Here is a 15,001-nt window from a genome sequence, read left to right as displayed (position 1 = left end):
AATTTCTGCATTTGATTGTTTAGGTTCAGAAAATGGTTTTAATGTTATGATAATAATTTGCAAATGTATTTAAAATAATATCTATATACCTCATATTAGCCACACGCTGTGTTTAATATATTATTTCTTCCCTTACTGAGATGTGTCTCACCCGAATATGAATTTATCTTTTTTAGGATTTCCTCGAGATCGAGCTTTGAGAGCTCGAGGTTTTTATAGCATTATTGGGAAATAGAAAAAGAAAAAAGTATATTTTTATGTTAATTTTAGGGAATGTAAATATTTATGTTTTATGTCTTAAGACTATTAAATTAGGAATGATTGTGAAAATACTGAAATGTATTAGGAGTTATGTAGATTTATGGAAATACGGGTGATGAATGATTTATTATGGATTCTAGATAGAATTAGTAAACTCTGGTGTTCTGTTATATGAAGATTATATTTATGTTTTCCGCTGCATATATTATGGATTATCAGGATTTTATGAGGTATAACGCGCTGAACCCGGGTTTAAGGGTTCGGGATGTTACATTATGGTATCAGAGTAATGTCCATCCAGAAGTGTGATTAATTTCACATCGCCTGGATATGGAGATATTAGAGTATTAGGTTAGGGATGATTTATACCAGAGTATAAGATTGAGTTGTAATAAGGGTAGGAATAGGTAGATTAAGATACCGTTAGGAATTTTGAGTTCTGTTTCGTAAGTTTGGGGGCAGAAATCCCTTAATGGTCTTCTGTGTTTTTCTGAAGAAGTAGTTAGTTTTAGAAAATCATGGTAAATCCATAAATGGTGATGTTTCCGATCAGAGAAATTCGAACTTGGGATTTGAACTTGATGGTTAGGTTAGTTGATTTCAGAGGTTATGGTATCGAGGGAAACCAGCAGATGCTACTAGGCAGAAGTAGACCAGCACATGTTTATATGATGGTCCTCAATGAGGCAGATGTTGTCAAGGGGGCAGGTTTGAGTTTATGAGGTTATGGATGATTGATTAGTAAAGAAATTTCGAGGACGGAATTTTCAAAAGGAGAGAAGAATGTAATAACCCGAGAAAAAATATTAATTAATTAAAACTATTAAGCATTATTAAATTAACGTATTAAATAAACAAATAAAAAGAAATGGTATGAAAAAAAATTAAGAGTAATTATTAATTAATTAATTAATTAATATTATTAAATAAAATAAATAAATAAATAAATAAAAATTTTAAAAAATTTATTATTATGAATTAATTAATTAATTAAGTATTATTAAATCTGATGTATTAAATAAATAATATGATATACATATATATAATGGTTAAAGTATATATATACACACGCATATAGTATAATATAATATTATTATGTTATATGTAAAGTAAGTAAAAAAAAAAAAAAAGAAAGAAAGAAAGAAATTGATAAGAAGCTTACCTGAAGCTTCTGAGCATTGAATCGCAGAGAGAGCTCTGCGTCACTCTCCTTCGTCTCCGTCCCTCTCTTCTTAATTTCTCAGTAGATACTTGACCGATCGGGAAACGGAAGGTGCCGCTGAATTTCTAACTCCGCCACCGACATTTCTACTAGAGCGGATTTATCGTGGGAGTGGCATAAGCACCACTCTTGGGGAAAGGTATATTTTCCCTAATTTCTCAATTTCTTTTTAAATCTGTTGTTAAATCAACGATCAGACACCACCATGGTGTCTTAGTCGTGATCGTCGTCATTTTAACATAAGTAAAGTTCTAATTGGGGTTTTTTAGACCTCACTCCAAAGAGAAAGTAAGATTTGAGAAATTTGGTAATTTGACTATATTTAAGAGTATATTTATTTATTTAAAATTTATGGGTTTAGAAAATATTAAAATAATATTTTATTTAGGGTTGATTTAATGGAATTAGGATTTTTGATTCAGGGTCCAGGTGAGCGCCGCATGTATTTTTTAGGGTCCCTGTTGGTGTAGTTCAAAAAATCAGGTAAGGGGAAATTATATATTAAATCATATTTTATGAAATTAAAGGTAATAATTTATGTTATATTATATGTATGTTTTGCTGTGAATTATAAAATGCTAACCATATAAAAATATGTTTCCTGAGCCTAGGATTGTTTATGTAGTTATGTATATGTGAAAGAAAATGAATGAAAGTGAAAAGTGAATTTTGATGAATTATGCAAGAAAAGAAATGTATTTTCAGCATATAAATGTTAAATGTGGGTTGACCTATTTTACAGGAATATATATGAATTTTTACTATTAAACTGTGTAGCATGAGATTCTGTATAAATATATGTTAAATGTATGAGATGCAGACTAAGTAAGACATTATGAATAAAATGTGATATGGACAATGTTGACTGTGTATGTTAAATGCAACCATGTAAATGTAAGACAACTGAAAGATAGTCATGTTAACAAATCTAGCTCATTTCTATGTGGACTAACTGATGACAGCTAAAAGAAGTTGTGTTAGCAGATTCTAGCGCATTTCTATGTGGACTAACTGATGATGGCTAAAGACTAACTATAATACGAAGGAATGAAATAAAAACATTATGAAATGAAATGACAATGTAATGAAATGAAATGTGAAACGTGAATGATACAAATGGAAAATAGTCGCTTAAAGTGAAATGCAATGCAATGTTAAGTTATGAATATGAACATATGTGTATGATTGCATAATGATAGAGAGAATGATGTATTATGATATTAGAAGTATGTATGTACGTAGAACATGTTACGATTGACCGATGCGTACCTTTCTCTTGAGGGCTTACTGAGTAAGGCGAGTGCACTAGTAGTTATAGATGTGGCAATAGCCGCATAACGTACTAGGGCAAAGGGAACCTACTTGTATGGACGGATAGATTTCCCTATCCTTAGGATCTTTGCCGGTAAACTATTGTTGAATTATGTGAGTACGAAATTAATCTTACACTTGAGGGTTTACTAAGTAAGGTGAGTGTTCTGGTATGTTTTAATTGTGACTTTAGGGTTACCTAAGTATTAGAGCAGAGAGGTGCTACTTGTACGGGTAGGTAATCACCCTTATCCTTTGGTAATCTCGTGGGTAAATCTCTGCATGTGAGTGTTTAGGTTCAGAAAATGGTTTTAATGTTATGATAATGATTTGCAAATGTATTTAAAATGATATCTATATACATCATGTTAGCCACACGTCATGTTTAATATATTGTTTCTTCCCTTACTAAGATGTGTCTCACCCGAATATGAATTTATCTTTTTCAGGATTTCCTCGAGATCAAACTTTGAGAGTTCGAGGTTTTTATAGCATTATTAGGAAATAGAAAAAGAAAATGGTATATTTCTATGTTAATTTTGGAGAATGTAAATATTTATATTTTAACGTCTTTATGTTTTAAGGCTGTTGAGTAAGGAATGATTGTGAAAATACTGAAATATTTTGGGAGTTGTGTAGATTTATGAAAATGCAGGTGATGAATGATTTATTATGGATTATAGTTAGAATTAGTAAACTCTGGTGTTCTGTTATATGAAGATTATGTTTATGTTTTCCGTTGCGTATATTATGGATTATGAATTATCAGAATTTTATCAGATATAACGTGCTGAACCCGGGTTTAAGGGTTTGGGGTGTTACATTTAAATAATTAGAAAAATTATAAAATGAAAGAAAATAAAGAAGTAAAATGACTAAACACGTTTTTTAAAAAAAAAATTAAAGAATGAAAAAAATCATGTTTGGGTATTTAATAACAAAGAGATCATAATAATTTATTATAATGTATAAATAGATATGAACTTATGAATCAATAACTAATTACAAACATAAAAATTAATATGGTAACTTAGACCAGGAGAGGATATTGCACACGCCTCTTTAATTATGAAACTACAACTAGGATTTTATCTAATTTCAAGAATTATCATTCTTTGATATGTAAACGAATTTCTTATTCAAGTAAATTATTCATGAATTTATTTTTTTGAAATAGGTAATATCATTAAAAAAAGAGAATCCAAGCAAGATGCTTGAATTCTCTGAACAAAACAACAGATAAAATCAAGGTTAAATCATCCTCTCAAATCAAAGAAAATACAAAATAACTCTTCCCAATATAAGGACCATCAACATCTCCGAAACAGATGAGAACCCTACAATTAAATAAGTAAATCTTCCAAACAACTATAATTGTGATTTAATTATGGATTTTTTGGGATTTAATTTAAACACAAACAAAACAAGGAATAATGATGGATCATAAAAAAGGTCATGGAAATCAATAAGAAAGTCGGGGTTTGATAGGAGGACTGCAGTTGGAGCTTTTCTAACTATTTACAGAAATTGAGTTTAGGACTGAGTCAAGGGATACAATTGCGGTATGCTCATAAATATCAAAATTATCTCATGGAATGTTAGAGGATTGAACTATTCGAAGAGAAGAAGAATAAAGCAAATGACGAAAATTTAGAAACCGGACATTGTGTGCTTTCAAGAAAAAGGACACAAGTCAGTTTGGAAAAATAGTCAAACAGATTGCGCAATTCTAAACGCAAAAGGATGTTCCAGAGGTATTATCGTGGCGTGGAAATCGGATTAACCAATGAAGGAACCAACTGATAAAATGACCAACCAATAAAGATACGCCGAACACCAAGGAACACCACCCACAACACAAGAGAGCCCTAAAATAAATTGTTGCTATATATATATATATATATATATATGCGTACGTGTGTGTGTGTGCGCGTGTGGAATCCAATTGTGAGTTCAATTGATGTGTCTTTACGAGAGATTCTTAGGATAAAATTCTTAAAAGTTTATTACTTTTCTTAGTAATATTTATAAACTTGCTTTTAAAGGCAATAATAATGAGGAGAAAAAGAAAAAAATACCTTATTTACTTAATTACTAGCTTTAATTTTATCACGGCCAGATGGCCTCTTATCTCTCTCTCTCTCCATCTATATATATGCACATATTCATGCACGTCGTAGACTCACATCATCGTCATCTTCTTCTTCTTCAACCCTCGCTCTGGTTTCCATAGCTACCCAGCATGGAGGCCAGGGCAATCACAGCAGCTCTCTTCATCATAATGATCTCCGCCGCCTCTCCCTCGGAAGCCGCCACGACGATTAGTGGCTTCTCCGTCGATCTCATCCGCCGCGACTCGCCGCAATCTCCCTTCTATAAGCCCTCCGAAACTCCCTATGCCCGCGTCCGCGCTGCCCTGCGCCGCTCCATCAACCGCGCCAACATCTTCGCCGCAGCGGTCTCGAAGCCGCTGGCCACTTCCGACGGCGGCAGACCCTCCCAGGTCACCCCCAACAACGGCGAGTACCTCCTCAACATATCCATCGGCACGCCGCCGACCCAAATCCTCGCAATCGCCGACACCGGCAGCGACCTCATCTGGACGCAGTGCGCCCCATGCACAAACTGCTACAAGCAAAAAGCGCCGTTCTTCTCCCCCAAAAACTCCTCCACGTACAAAATCATCTCATGCACCGCCACCGCCTGCACGAACTGGGACTCCCACCAGTGCGGCACCAGCAACCGCTGCGAGTACTCCGCCCAGTACGGCGACCAGTCCTACACCATCGGCGTCCTCTCCACCGACACCGTCAACGTGGGCACCGCAAGCGGGAAACCGGTTTCGCTGCCGAACACCATATTCGGGTGCGGGTACAACAACAACGGTACTTTCGACGAGAACGGGTCGGGCATCGTCGGCCTCGGCGGAGGCTCTTACTCTGCCATCGCCCAGATGAGCTCCATTGTCGGCGGCAAGTTCTCGTACTGCCTCCTGCCCATCGGCTCGAAAGGGTCCAGCAAAATGAACTTCGGTGCCGACGCGGCCGTCTCTGGCGTCGGGACTGTTTCCACCGACTTGGTTTCGAAGTCGCCGGACACTTACTACTACCTGACTTTGGAATCCATCAGCGTGGGAAGCGAAAAGGTGTACTTCGTTTCGAATTCGATCTTGACGGCGGGGGAGGAGGGGAACATAATCATAGACTCCGGTACGACTTTCACGTTTTTGCCGGAGGAGATGTACGAGAATTTTGAGAACGCGGTGAAGGCGTCGATTGATTTGGAACCGCTGGAGAATACGGAAGGGCTGCTGTGCTACAAGAGTGAGAAGGACATTGATGTGCCGGTGATAACAGTACACTTCGCCGGCGCCGACGTGAAGTTGAATGCCGTGAACACGTTTGTGAGGCTGGCAAAGGACACGGTGTGCTTGAGTTTTGTTTCGAGTTCGTCGCTGGCGATATTCGGGAACTTGGCGCAGATGAATTTTCTGGTGGGGTATGATTTGGATGCCAGGACGGTGTCGTTTAAGCCCACCGACTGCTCCAAGTTGTGATTCCCCACGTACCTTAATTTAGTAGTTACTACAACTATTATACTACATGTATTGAGAAATACAAAATAAGCTGTGTTTTAATTTGTGGGCACTTTAATTTAGAATAATGCAATGTCACTAATGTGTAACTTTGGAATTGTGAGGGTCTTTTTTTATTTTCTGAAAATATTAGTTTAATTAGAGAATGATCACTTTATTATGTGTAAGAAATTGTTACGATAGTAAGTAATCATGTGGCTAATATCGTTGCTATGATCGACCTCGCATACATTTTAATTTTTTAGTACTGTGTAATTTATCTTTTCAAATACTTGAAAGAAAAAAAAGCAGGTTTTCTGGCCTAAGCCAACATTTATGAATTGCTTATTATATTTTATGGGGATTTTAAAACTAAAACCAATGTTTTAAGAAAAAAAAAACCTAATTAGGTGACACAAGTTCCCCCTTCACTAAAATCGTGTCACATATACTTGTGTAAAGTCAAATTGTTCACAAGCCATAGTTCTAGTTGAGAAAGTGTTAGAAATTCACTACAAGAAATAAGATTACTAGTGACGGTTTTAAACCGTCACTAATAATAAAAAAGTTATCACTAATACTATTAGTCACAGTTCTTTAAATACTAGTGACAATTCAAACCGTTAATAATAGTCTATGACCATTACTATAAATTATAGATGTTGTCGGTTCAAATTCGTCATTAAAGTGTTTGTATTAGTGGCAGATCTAATAATTGTCACTAATGGTACGTTTTTTAGTGACGGTTATTAAAACCGCTACTAATAATTAAGTATTAGTAACTACAATTGTGAAACCCTCACTAATATTTGGCATTTAGTGACGATTTTGGCCCTATAATATTGATTCTATAGTGTCGGGTTCTAAATCGTCACTCATATTTCATCTTCCCATTATTAGTAATGGTTTTGCAAACCGTACGTCACTAATGCTTTGAAAAATTTTATTTTTTTTTTAAATTCCTATAAAACGTGTAATTACATTTTAGCATACATAAAATGAAACCAAAATTACTAAAACATTCATAAATTATTAAAATTTAAAATACAAATTGTTCAAAATTAAAATACATACAAGTACAAATTCATATTTAAATATACAAATTGTTCGACTGTAGTGTCTAGCATCATCGTAGTGTTCTGACAGCCGCAAACCTTACAAAATAATAGTTTTACAAGAAATTAGCTAGCTAGTATACAATGTTTGAACATATATGTACATACTATATTAAGGCATGATTTTGTGTTCATAATCCAAGAACAATCCATATTTAACCATAAAACGTTAAGAGTCGGATACAATGTTTAGGGTTTTCGGAAGAGCCTTAATATTCAAAAAGTAAAGCACATGATGTAAATGGGTTCTTTATGCTCTGTTTCTAAGAATGGTGCTCAGCTCCTTTACATACATTCTTATGCATGCATTTTCAATTTAGGATGAAAATCAATCTTCATTTAGCATTCACTCATCCTTTCGATAACAATTTAACCATGCATCATTTTATAAACATTTAGCACTTGATTTTTTGGCTTTGATTATTTTGGAAAAAAATTAATTAAATTTCGATAGCATGTCGTCTATAAATAGAACATTTCCCAAATCTATAAATCAAAGAGAGTATACCAGATAGCCTAATAGATTTCTATAGCATACAAAACATAATTCACTGCATCAGTCATGCAAGTGGCATTCTAGATAAGGCATGCAATCCAATAGCTCAAATAATAGTGCATACAAAATATAAATCATCCATCAAAGAAATTTAATCATTCACTCAGTTTGCAAAAATGAGACACAAATTTTCTCTTACTTATTTGAGTGGTCATCCAAGAACACATCTAAAGTCTACAAGAACTTATGGGGCAAACGGGTTCAGGATTTTTCTCTCTTCCATTGCAAGCCTCTTGTGCAGTCATTTTTTATGATCTCCAAACTTCATGAATAAATCCCTTAGCTCCTTAGCTATCCTGTATTCTATAGTTCCTGAGTGGCAGAGCTTTAATTCTTCGTCAATTATAGCATTTGTGTTTTTTAATTCCTACTGCAAGATGAGAATCATAAAATCAATTATGCAATTTCACAACAGAGCTCTAACAGTAGCACAAAATCTCACTTTTATAATTGATGATATTTCCTAAAAAAATATCAAAAATAAAAATGAAAGTATTTACCAAGGACTTCGGTTTTAGGTTCCTAATTAATAGTTTAAACAATCCCTGCCTTGGTATCTTTTCAGTTATCACCCACGGCCTGCAAAAAATGAACAAAATAATGAAAGCTAACTGACAAAGGAAATATAAGTTCTAATGAAAGCAATTACTCCAAATCCAATATAATTCGTTACAGAACTAGAAGACAAAGTGGACACTGTATAATCAACAATAATAATGCATTGAGTTGATACCTTCTTATTGAAGATGTTATAATGTGATTTGGATTCTCCAAAAATTCCCAAAATTTCTCTAGGTTCTCTTTAGAATCCAACATAATGATTCCCTTCGTATATGTTTCTAAAGAAAGGCTTGGGAAAATGCAAACTTGTGTTGATATGGTAGTTTGCTTATGTATGAATTCAGCAACTATTCTTGGGGACAAGTCTTTCTCCAAATTGTCAATTAACACGAAATGGTCATAGCCAATGATTCTATTCATAAGTGAAGTTTCCCCTCCCATATCTAAATCTTGCTTTATAGATAGAGACAAGCTTCACTTATTCTTGACATTTGAACTATAAATATCATGGTAGGTAGCACTTCCAACACTAGAATCACCGAAAAAAGAAGTCAACCTTATACCATAGAGAACAATAAGGAGTTAATTTGTAGTTTCATTTTGACCACTAAACCCCCTTTACAAGACAACACAAAAAAGAATATCCATTATTTTCTATTCACAAGATCTGTTGAAAAGATAAACATTCACACAAGCAATTAAACAAAGTAAGATATTAATTGATTAGATTATTATCACAAATTTCGAGACTTTATTAACCCCTAGTTAGCTTAAAGCACATCCTCATCACATTTGATGAGACCATTAGTGACCTTTTAACTGTCCACTTTCCATCAACCAATGTAGTTTTAGTGTATTTTGGATCATTTAGTTCAAGTTACTAACATTGTATAGTAAGGGGAACAAATTGTACATTTATTTTAAACATCTACTAATAAAAAATTTATATATATAAAAATATATATGACAATAATAATCATAGTACATGTTTTGGGCACCTTGAATCTTCTCCCTCCTTTCATTGGCTACGCGCATGGGTGGGTTGCTCGTGAAGATGACTATATTTTAGCAGGGTCATTATGAGACTATCTTCGTAGTAGTGGGCAGATGAAAACAATTCTTGATATTATTTGGGAAGCAAAATCGGATATATATCAGGTGATATATTGGCTAACCTCGCTAGTGTGCTTGACACCACATATTAGAATTTGGATGAGTTAAAGATAAAATAGAACGAGCAACCCATGTGTCACGCCCGGAACCCGAAAATGGGACCTAGGGTGTGATTTAGTAACTTAACCTATCCTTGTATCATACAACATTCGTGACACTACACAATATAAAGGTCCAACCCCATAGGGTTCACGTATACTTTATCCATCATCACATACACAATATATACGCAGCAGAAAAATTCAACCTAATACATTCATAAAACCATATCAAAGTCTATACAACATTAGGATCTAGACCCATAATACAAAACATAATCTCCGAGTATCCACATAACCTAAAATGATGCCTCGGCCATGATTCAGTACTTACATAAGTACCTAGACAGTGCTAACCAACACCCATGTTCCTAAAACGCTAGAACGCTAGGGTCGGCTACTCAAAGGACCTGAAAAACATTTGTATGATAAGGGTGAGACACCTCTCAGTAAGGGAGAAACAGGTTATATCACTGTGTGGCACGTGAGTATTATTTCAAAAGTAAAACATAAACATTTCACAATTTTAGTATTTTCACAAAACAGTTCCAATATACATCTCATCAAAACACCTTGGTCTAGTGTCATCATACTCTTCGGCCGAAGCTGGCCGCATGACACGGCGCCCTGGTAACGTAGCGTAGCCTAAGCCCCATAGCATTCAACCAGTGCAAACATGGTACAAACTTATACCCTTCAGTGACCAACTGGAATCATAGGTGGTATTGCACACCCTCGGCCTCAAGTCGAATATCTAAGCCTATGGTAGTTAATCGACTTCGCTGTCTATAGTATTATTCCAGAACGCTTCATATCTTAGCCTTTGGTTGTTAACCAGCATGCCTCAGTTGCCCTAGGCCTTCGATTTTATCCCAACTCGGCATTTTCACAAAACCTGGAACATTTTGGAACTCACGTTCCTGTATCTCATTTCAATTACACACAGCTTATGGTAGTTAATCGACATGCTTTTTCACAAAACACATCATTCACAGCCTACGGTAGTTAATTGGCACGCTTTTTCACAAAACATATCATTCAATATATATCAGCTCATTCCACACTTATTTGGGTAAACAAACAATCTCATATCAAGTATTCCAAAAAAAATACAATTTAACATAATCAAAAGTACGGTCATCTCTATATTACAGTTTAACCAAATATATAGTTTTCTAACAGAAATGGAGAAGATACCCAAAACCCTTAATTTTCCCAAAAACTATAAACTCGAAAGTCACGTGATTTCACTCGATAAATTTTCCCAAATAAGTAGCCAAAACATTCGTATAATTATAAACCATAGTTTTACCAATTCGGATTATAAAAATAACTGATATCTAAAAAAACCTCTTACCTTTCCCCAAAAACAAAAACACAAAATATATGGCTCCTAAACAGCAAACCAAGTTTCCAAAACCTAAAAATCAAAGAACACAACTTCAATATAATCCTATCTACAACATATCTACCGAACCAAAAATGAAATCGAACCCTTACCTCGATTTTAGAATAAAACCCAAAAATCCTCGAAACAAAATTTCGATCCACTATAACCGTAGAGATTCTCCTCTTGATCCACGTGGTAATGTCGGATCATAGATTCAGGTAACAAATAGCCCGCAATCCTGGAGAGAGAGAGAGAGAGAGAGAGAGAGAGAGAGAGAGAGAGAGAGAATCTTAGTTTTCTTCTCAACTAAGCAAAAAATAGATATTTATAACTTGTTTGACCCGGCCCTCGTCGACGAGCATAAGAAAGGAGATCGTCAATGATAGAGTGGCCTCATCGACAAGCCTGAGATTTCAGAATTCCTAAAATCTCTTGGCATCCCCTCATCGACGAACCTTTGAATTTCATCGTTGAGTTGTAGAAGGGACTTTGTCGACAAGAATAGGAGCCTCGTTGACAAGCCCTGCTATTTTTCTCCTTTTAATTTCCCTTCTCTCTATTATTTATTTAATCCATATATCTTGGGTCGAGTTCTTACAACCTCCCCTCCTTACAAATTATGTCCTCAAAATTTGAAGTCTCTCACTCAATAACTCATCAACATACCAAAATGTATACCTGACTCTAGGAAGAGCCGACGGCCACCCACATAGCAGCCCCGTCTCAAATATATTACATACCCTCACTTATGGTGGAGGAATACCATGGTTACATACATAGGGTCTCGGGAGTTCACATTTATCACAAAACCCTCCTAGAGACTAACCACACATTAACAATCTAAACAACAGATACATCACATACTTACCTAAACTGTACCTGTAAACATTGCTCATAAAAAAATGTGGATATTTCTGGCGTATTTCCATTTCCAATTCCCAAGAAGCCTCTTCAACCGCGTGATTTCACCATAGTACTTTCACTAACTATATCTCCTTCGTATGCAGCTTCCGAACTTTCGGGTCCAAAATCTGAACAGGTATCTCTTCATATGCCAAAGCATCCCCAATCTCTAAGGATTCGTAACTAATCGCATGTGATGGATCCTGCATGTACCTTCTCAACATGGATAAGTGGAATACATCGTGGATCCGAGAGAGTGCTAGGGGTAGTGCAATCTTGTAGGCTGTCAGACTCACTCATTCAAGTACCTCAAATGGTCCAATATACCTCGGGCTCAGTTTGAATTTCTTCCTGAATCTCATCAACCCTTTCAACGGAGCGATTCTCAGGAATATCTTACCCCCCACCTCGAATTCCAACTCACGATGGCGCACATTCGCGTAACTCTTCTGCCAACTCTGAGTTGATTTAATTCTATCCCTAATCAACCTAACCTTCTCAAAAGCCTACTATACAAGTTCAAGACTCAATATCTGCCATTCACCGACCTTATCCCAATACAGAGGAGACCGACACCTCCAACCATACAATGCATCGAACGGTGTCATCCCAATACTAGCTTGGAAGCTATTGTTATAGGCAAATTCCACTAACGGTAGAAACTGAATCTAACTACTGCTAAAATCTAACACACAAGCCCGTAACATACCCTCCAAGATATGTATCATCCTCTCTAACTATCCATCAGTCTGGGGGTAGAACGTTGTATTAAAAGTAAGTTTCATCCCTAGTGCTTCCTGTAAGCTCTTCTAGAATTGAGAAGTGAATCTCGGGTCTCGATCTGAAACTATGGACACTGGTACCTCGTGCATTCTAACTATATCTTGCACATATAGATCTACTAGCCTACTCAAAGAATAACCAACCTTCATCGGTACAAAGTAAGTAAATTTAGTCAACATGTCCATGATCACCCAGATTGCATTCTGCTCATGAATTTCTGGTGGTAACTTGGTCACAAAGTCCATGGAGATATGCTCCTATTTCCACCCTCGGATGCTCAATGGCTGCACTAGTCCTGCCGGCCTTTGATGTTCAGCCTTTATCTACTGAATCATCAGACATTGCTCCACAAATCGAGCAATCTCCCTTTTCATTCCACTCCACCAGAAATATTCATGCAAATCCCAATACATCTTAATGCTACTCGGATGTACCGTATACAAAGAACGATGCACCTCCTCCAGAATCGTCCTCCTTATCCCCTCATCGTTTGGAACACACAGTCTGGTTCCAAACCTCAATACACCTCTCGACACGACATGGCTAAGAAATGTGACTTGCTTCAACCAGAACTCACATTTCTTCAACTTGGCATACAACTTCTTTTCTCGTAGTATCTAAAGCACCAACCTCAGATGGTTTTCACGTTCTTTCGAACTCTTAGAATATACCAGAATATTGTCGATGAATACCACTACAAACTAATCAAGGTACTCATGGAAACCCTGTTCATTAGGTCCATAAATACCGCTAGAGCATTAGTCAACCCAAATGGCATGACCAGAAACTCATAGTGACCATATCTGGTTTGGAAGGAAGTCTTCACAACATCCTTAATCCTAACTTTTACGTAATGATACCCTGACTGTAAATTAATCTTCAAAAAGACATGTGTTCCCTACAGTTGGTCAAATAGATCATCTATACAAGGCAATGAGTATTGGTTCTTCACTGTTACCTTATTGATTTCATGTTAATCAATGCACATTCGCATTGACCCGTCCTTCTTCTTCACGAATAATACTGGAGCTCCCTGGGGCGAAACACTAGGTCTGATAAAGCCCTTATTCAGTAGTTCCTGCAACTTCTCCTTCAACTCTCTAAGTTTAGCTGGAGCCATCTAGTATTGAGCTTTAAAAATCGGTGCCTTGGTTGGAAGCAATTCAATAATGAACTCCACCTCATGATTAGGAGGTAAACCGGGTAAGTCTTCTGGGAATACATCCGGAAATTCATTAAACACTCGGATATCTTCGAGGTTCAGATCATCCCGAGGTGGTTCCTTCACACAAGCTAGGTACGCCTGACAACCGTCCAAGAGTAACCTTCTCACCTGCATTGCCAACGAAATCTCTAGCGTCGAATGCATACACAATCCTACAAACTTATACTTCATTTCTCCAAAAGGTTTGAACACCACCACTTTCCTACTACAATCAATCACAGCAAAACTGGAAGATAACCAATCCATCCCTAGTATAACATCAAAACCAAACATGTCATATACTACCAGATTCATCGATAGCAACCTTCCCTGAACTACCACTAGGCAGTTCTCTAACACCTTCCTACAGATTACCACACTCCCAGAGGGTGTAGCCATAGACAACCCCTCATCCATAACTTGGGTTTCAGCCCCACACAGTTTCACAAAATTTGCAGATATAAAGAAGTGGATTGCTCTTGAATCGAATAAAACAACATCTTTATTTAAAAGTAGTAACATGGTACCTATCACCACGTTGCCAGCGTGTTCTGCATCCACTGGAGTAAGCAAGTACACCCTCTCCTGAGCTATGTTTCCCCAAGACACCTGATTATTCCCTCGGTTCTGACTTGGTGCAGGCATACCCGTCATCTGCGTACGACAATATCAGGCTTTGTGGCCCGATTGGCCACGATTGTAACAGTTACCCCCAAACAGCTGGTATTCGCCATCATACCATTTGTGGCACTTGATACAACGCTCGTGAGATCAGTTCTCCTGTGGAACCCAGAGCAGAGGAATTGCTAGAACAAAGGAAAGAAGTAAAGAGAGAGTAAGAGGGAAGAGGAGAAGAGAATGAACTAAGGAAGAGAGACAATGAGAATAAGAGAGAGAGCAAGGAAGAAAG

At 36.6% G+C, this 15,001-nt stretch overlaps 2 protein-coding genes across 2 annotated transcripts; one reads left to right on the top strand and one right to left on the bottom strand.

Annotated features, from left to right (window-relative positions):
- The first annotated feature begins 5,036 nt into the window (after positions 1-5,036).
- On the top strand, positions 5,037-6,350 carry LOC131145928 (aspartic proteinase CDR1-like). The gene has a single exon (XM_058095102.1). The coding sequence runs from the start codon at positions 5,037-5,039 to the stop codon at positions 6,348-6,350; it is 1,314 nt and encodes a 437-aa protein (XP_057951085.1).
- Positions 6,351-8,600: 2,250 nt separating this feature from the next.
- On the bottom strand, positions 8,601-14,745 carry LOC131145926 (uncharacterized). The gene is made up of 2 exons (XM_058095101.1): positions 14,221-14,745; positions 8,601-8,618 (listed from the first exon to the last, which is right to left on the bottom strand). Exons 1-2 carry the CDS (start codon positions 14,743-14,745, stop codon positions 8,601-8,603), a joined length of 543 nt encoding a protein of 180 aa, XP_057951084.1.
- Between the last annotated feature and the right edge of the window lie 256 nt (positions 14,746-15,001).

The sequence above is a fragment of the Malania oleifera genome, chromosome 13, assembly GCF_029873635.1.
Source record: "Malania oleifera isolate guangnan ecotype guangnan chromosome 13, ASM2987363v1, whole genome shotgun sequence".
NCBI classification, from domain to species: Eukaryota; Viridiplantae; Streptophyta; class Magnoliopsida; order Santalales; family Ximeniaceae; genus Malania; species Malania oleifera.
The sequence above is the reverse complement of the archived record's forward strand: the minus strand, read 5'-3'. Positions and strand labels throughout refer to the sequence as shown.

Excerpts from the sequence above, each read along its gene's own strand:
- LOC131145928 (XM_058095102.1), top strand. The coding sequence starts at position 5,037 with ATGGAGGCCAGGGCAATCACAGCAGCTCTCTTCATCATAATGATCTCC.
- LOC131145926 (XM_058095101.1), bottom strand. The coding sequence starts at position 14,745 with ATGACGGGTATGCCTGCACCAAGTCAGAACCGAGGGAATAATCAGGTG.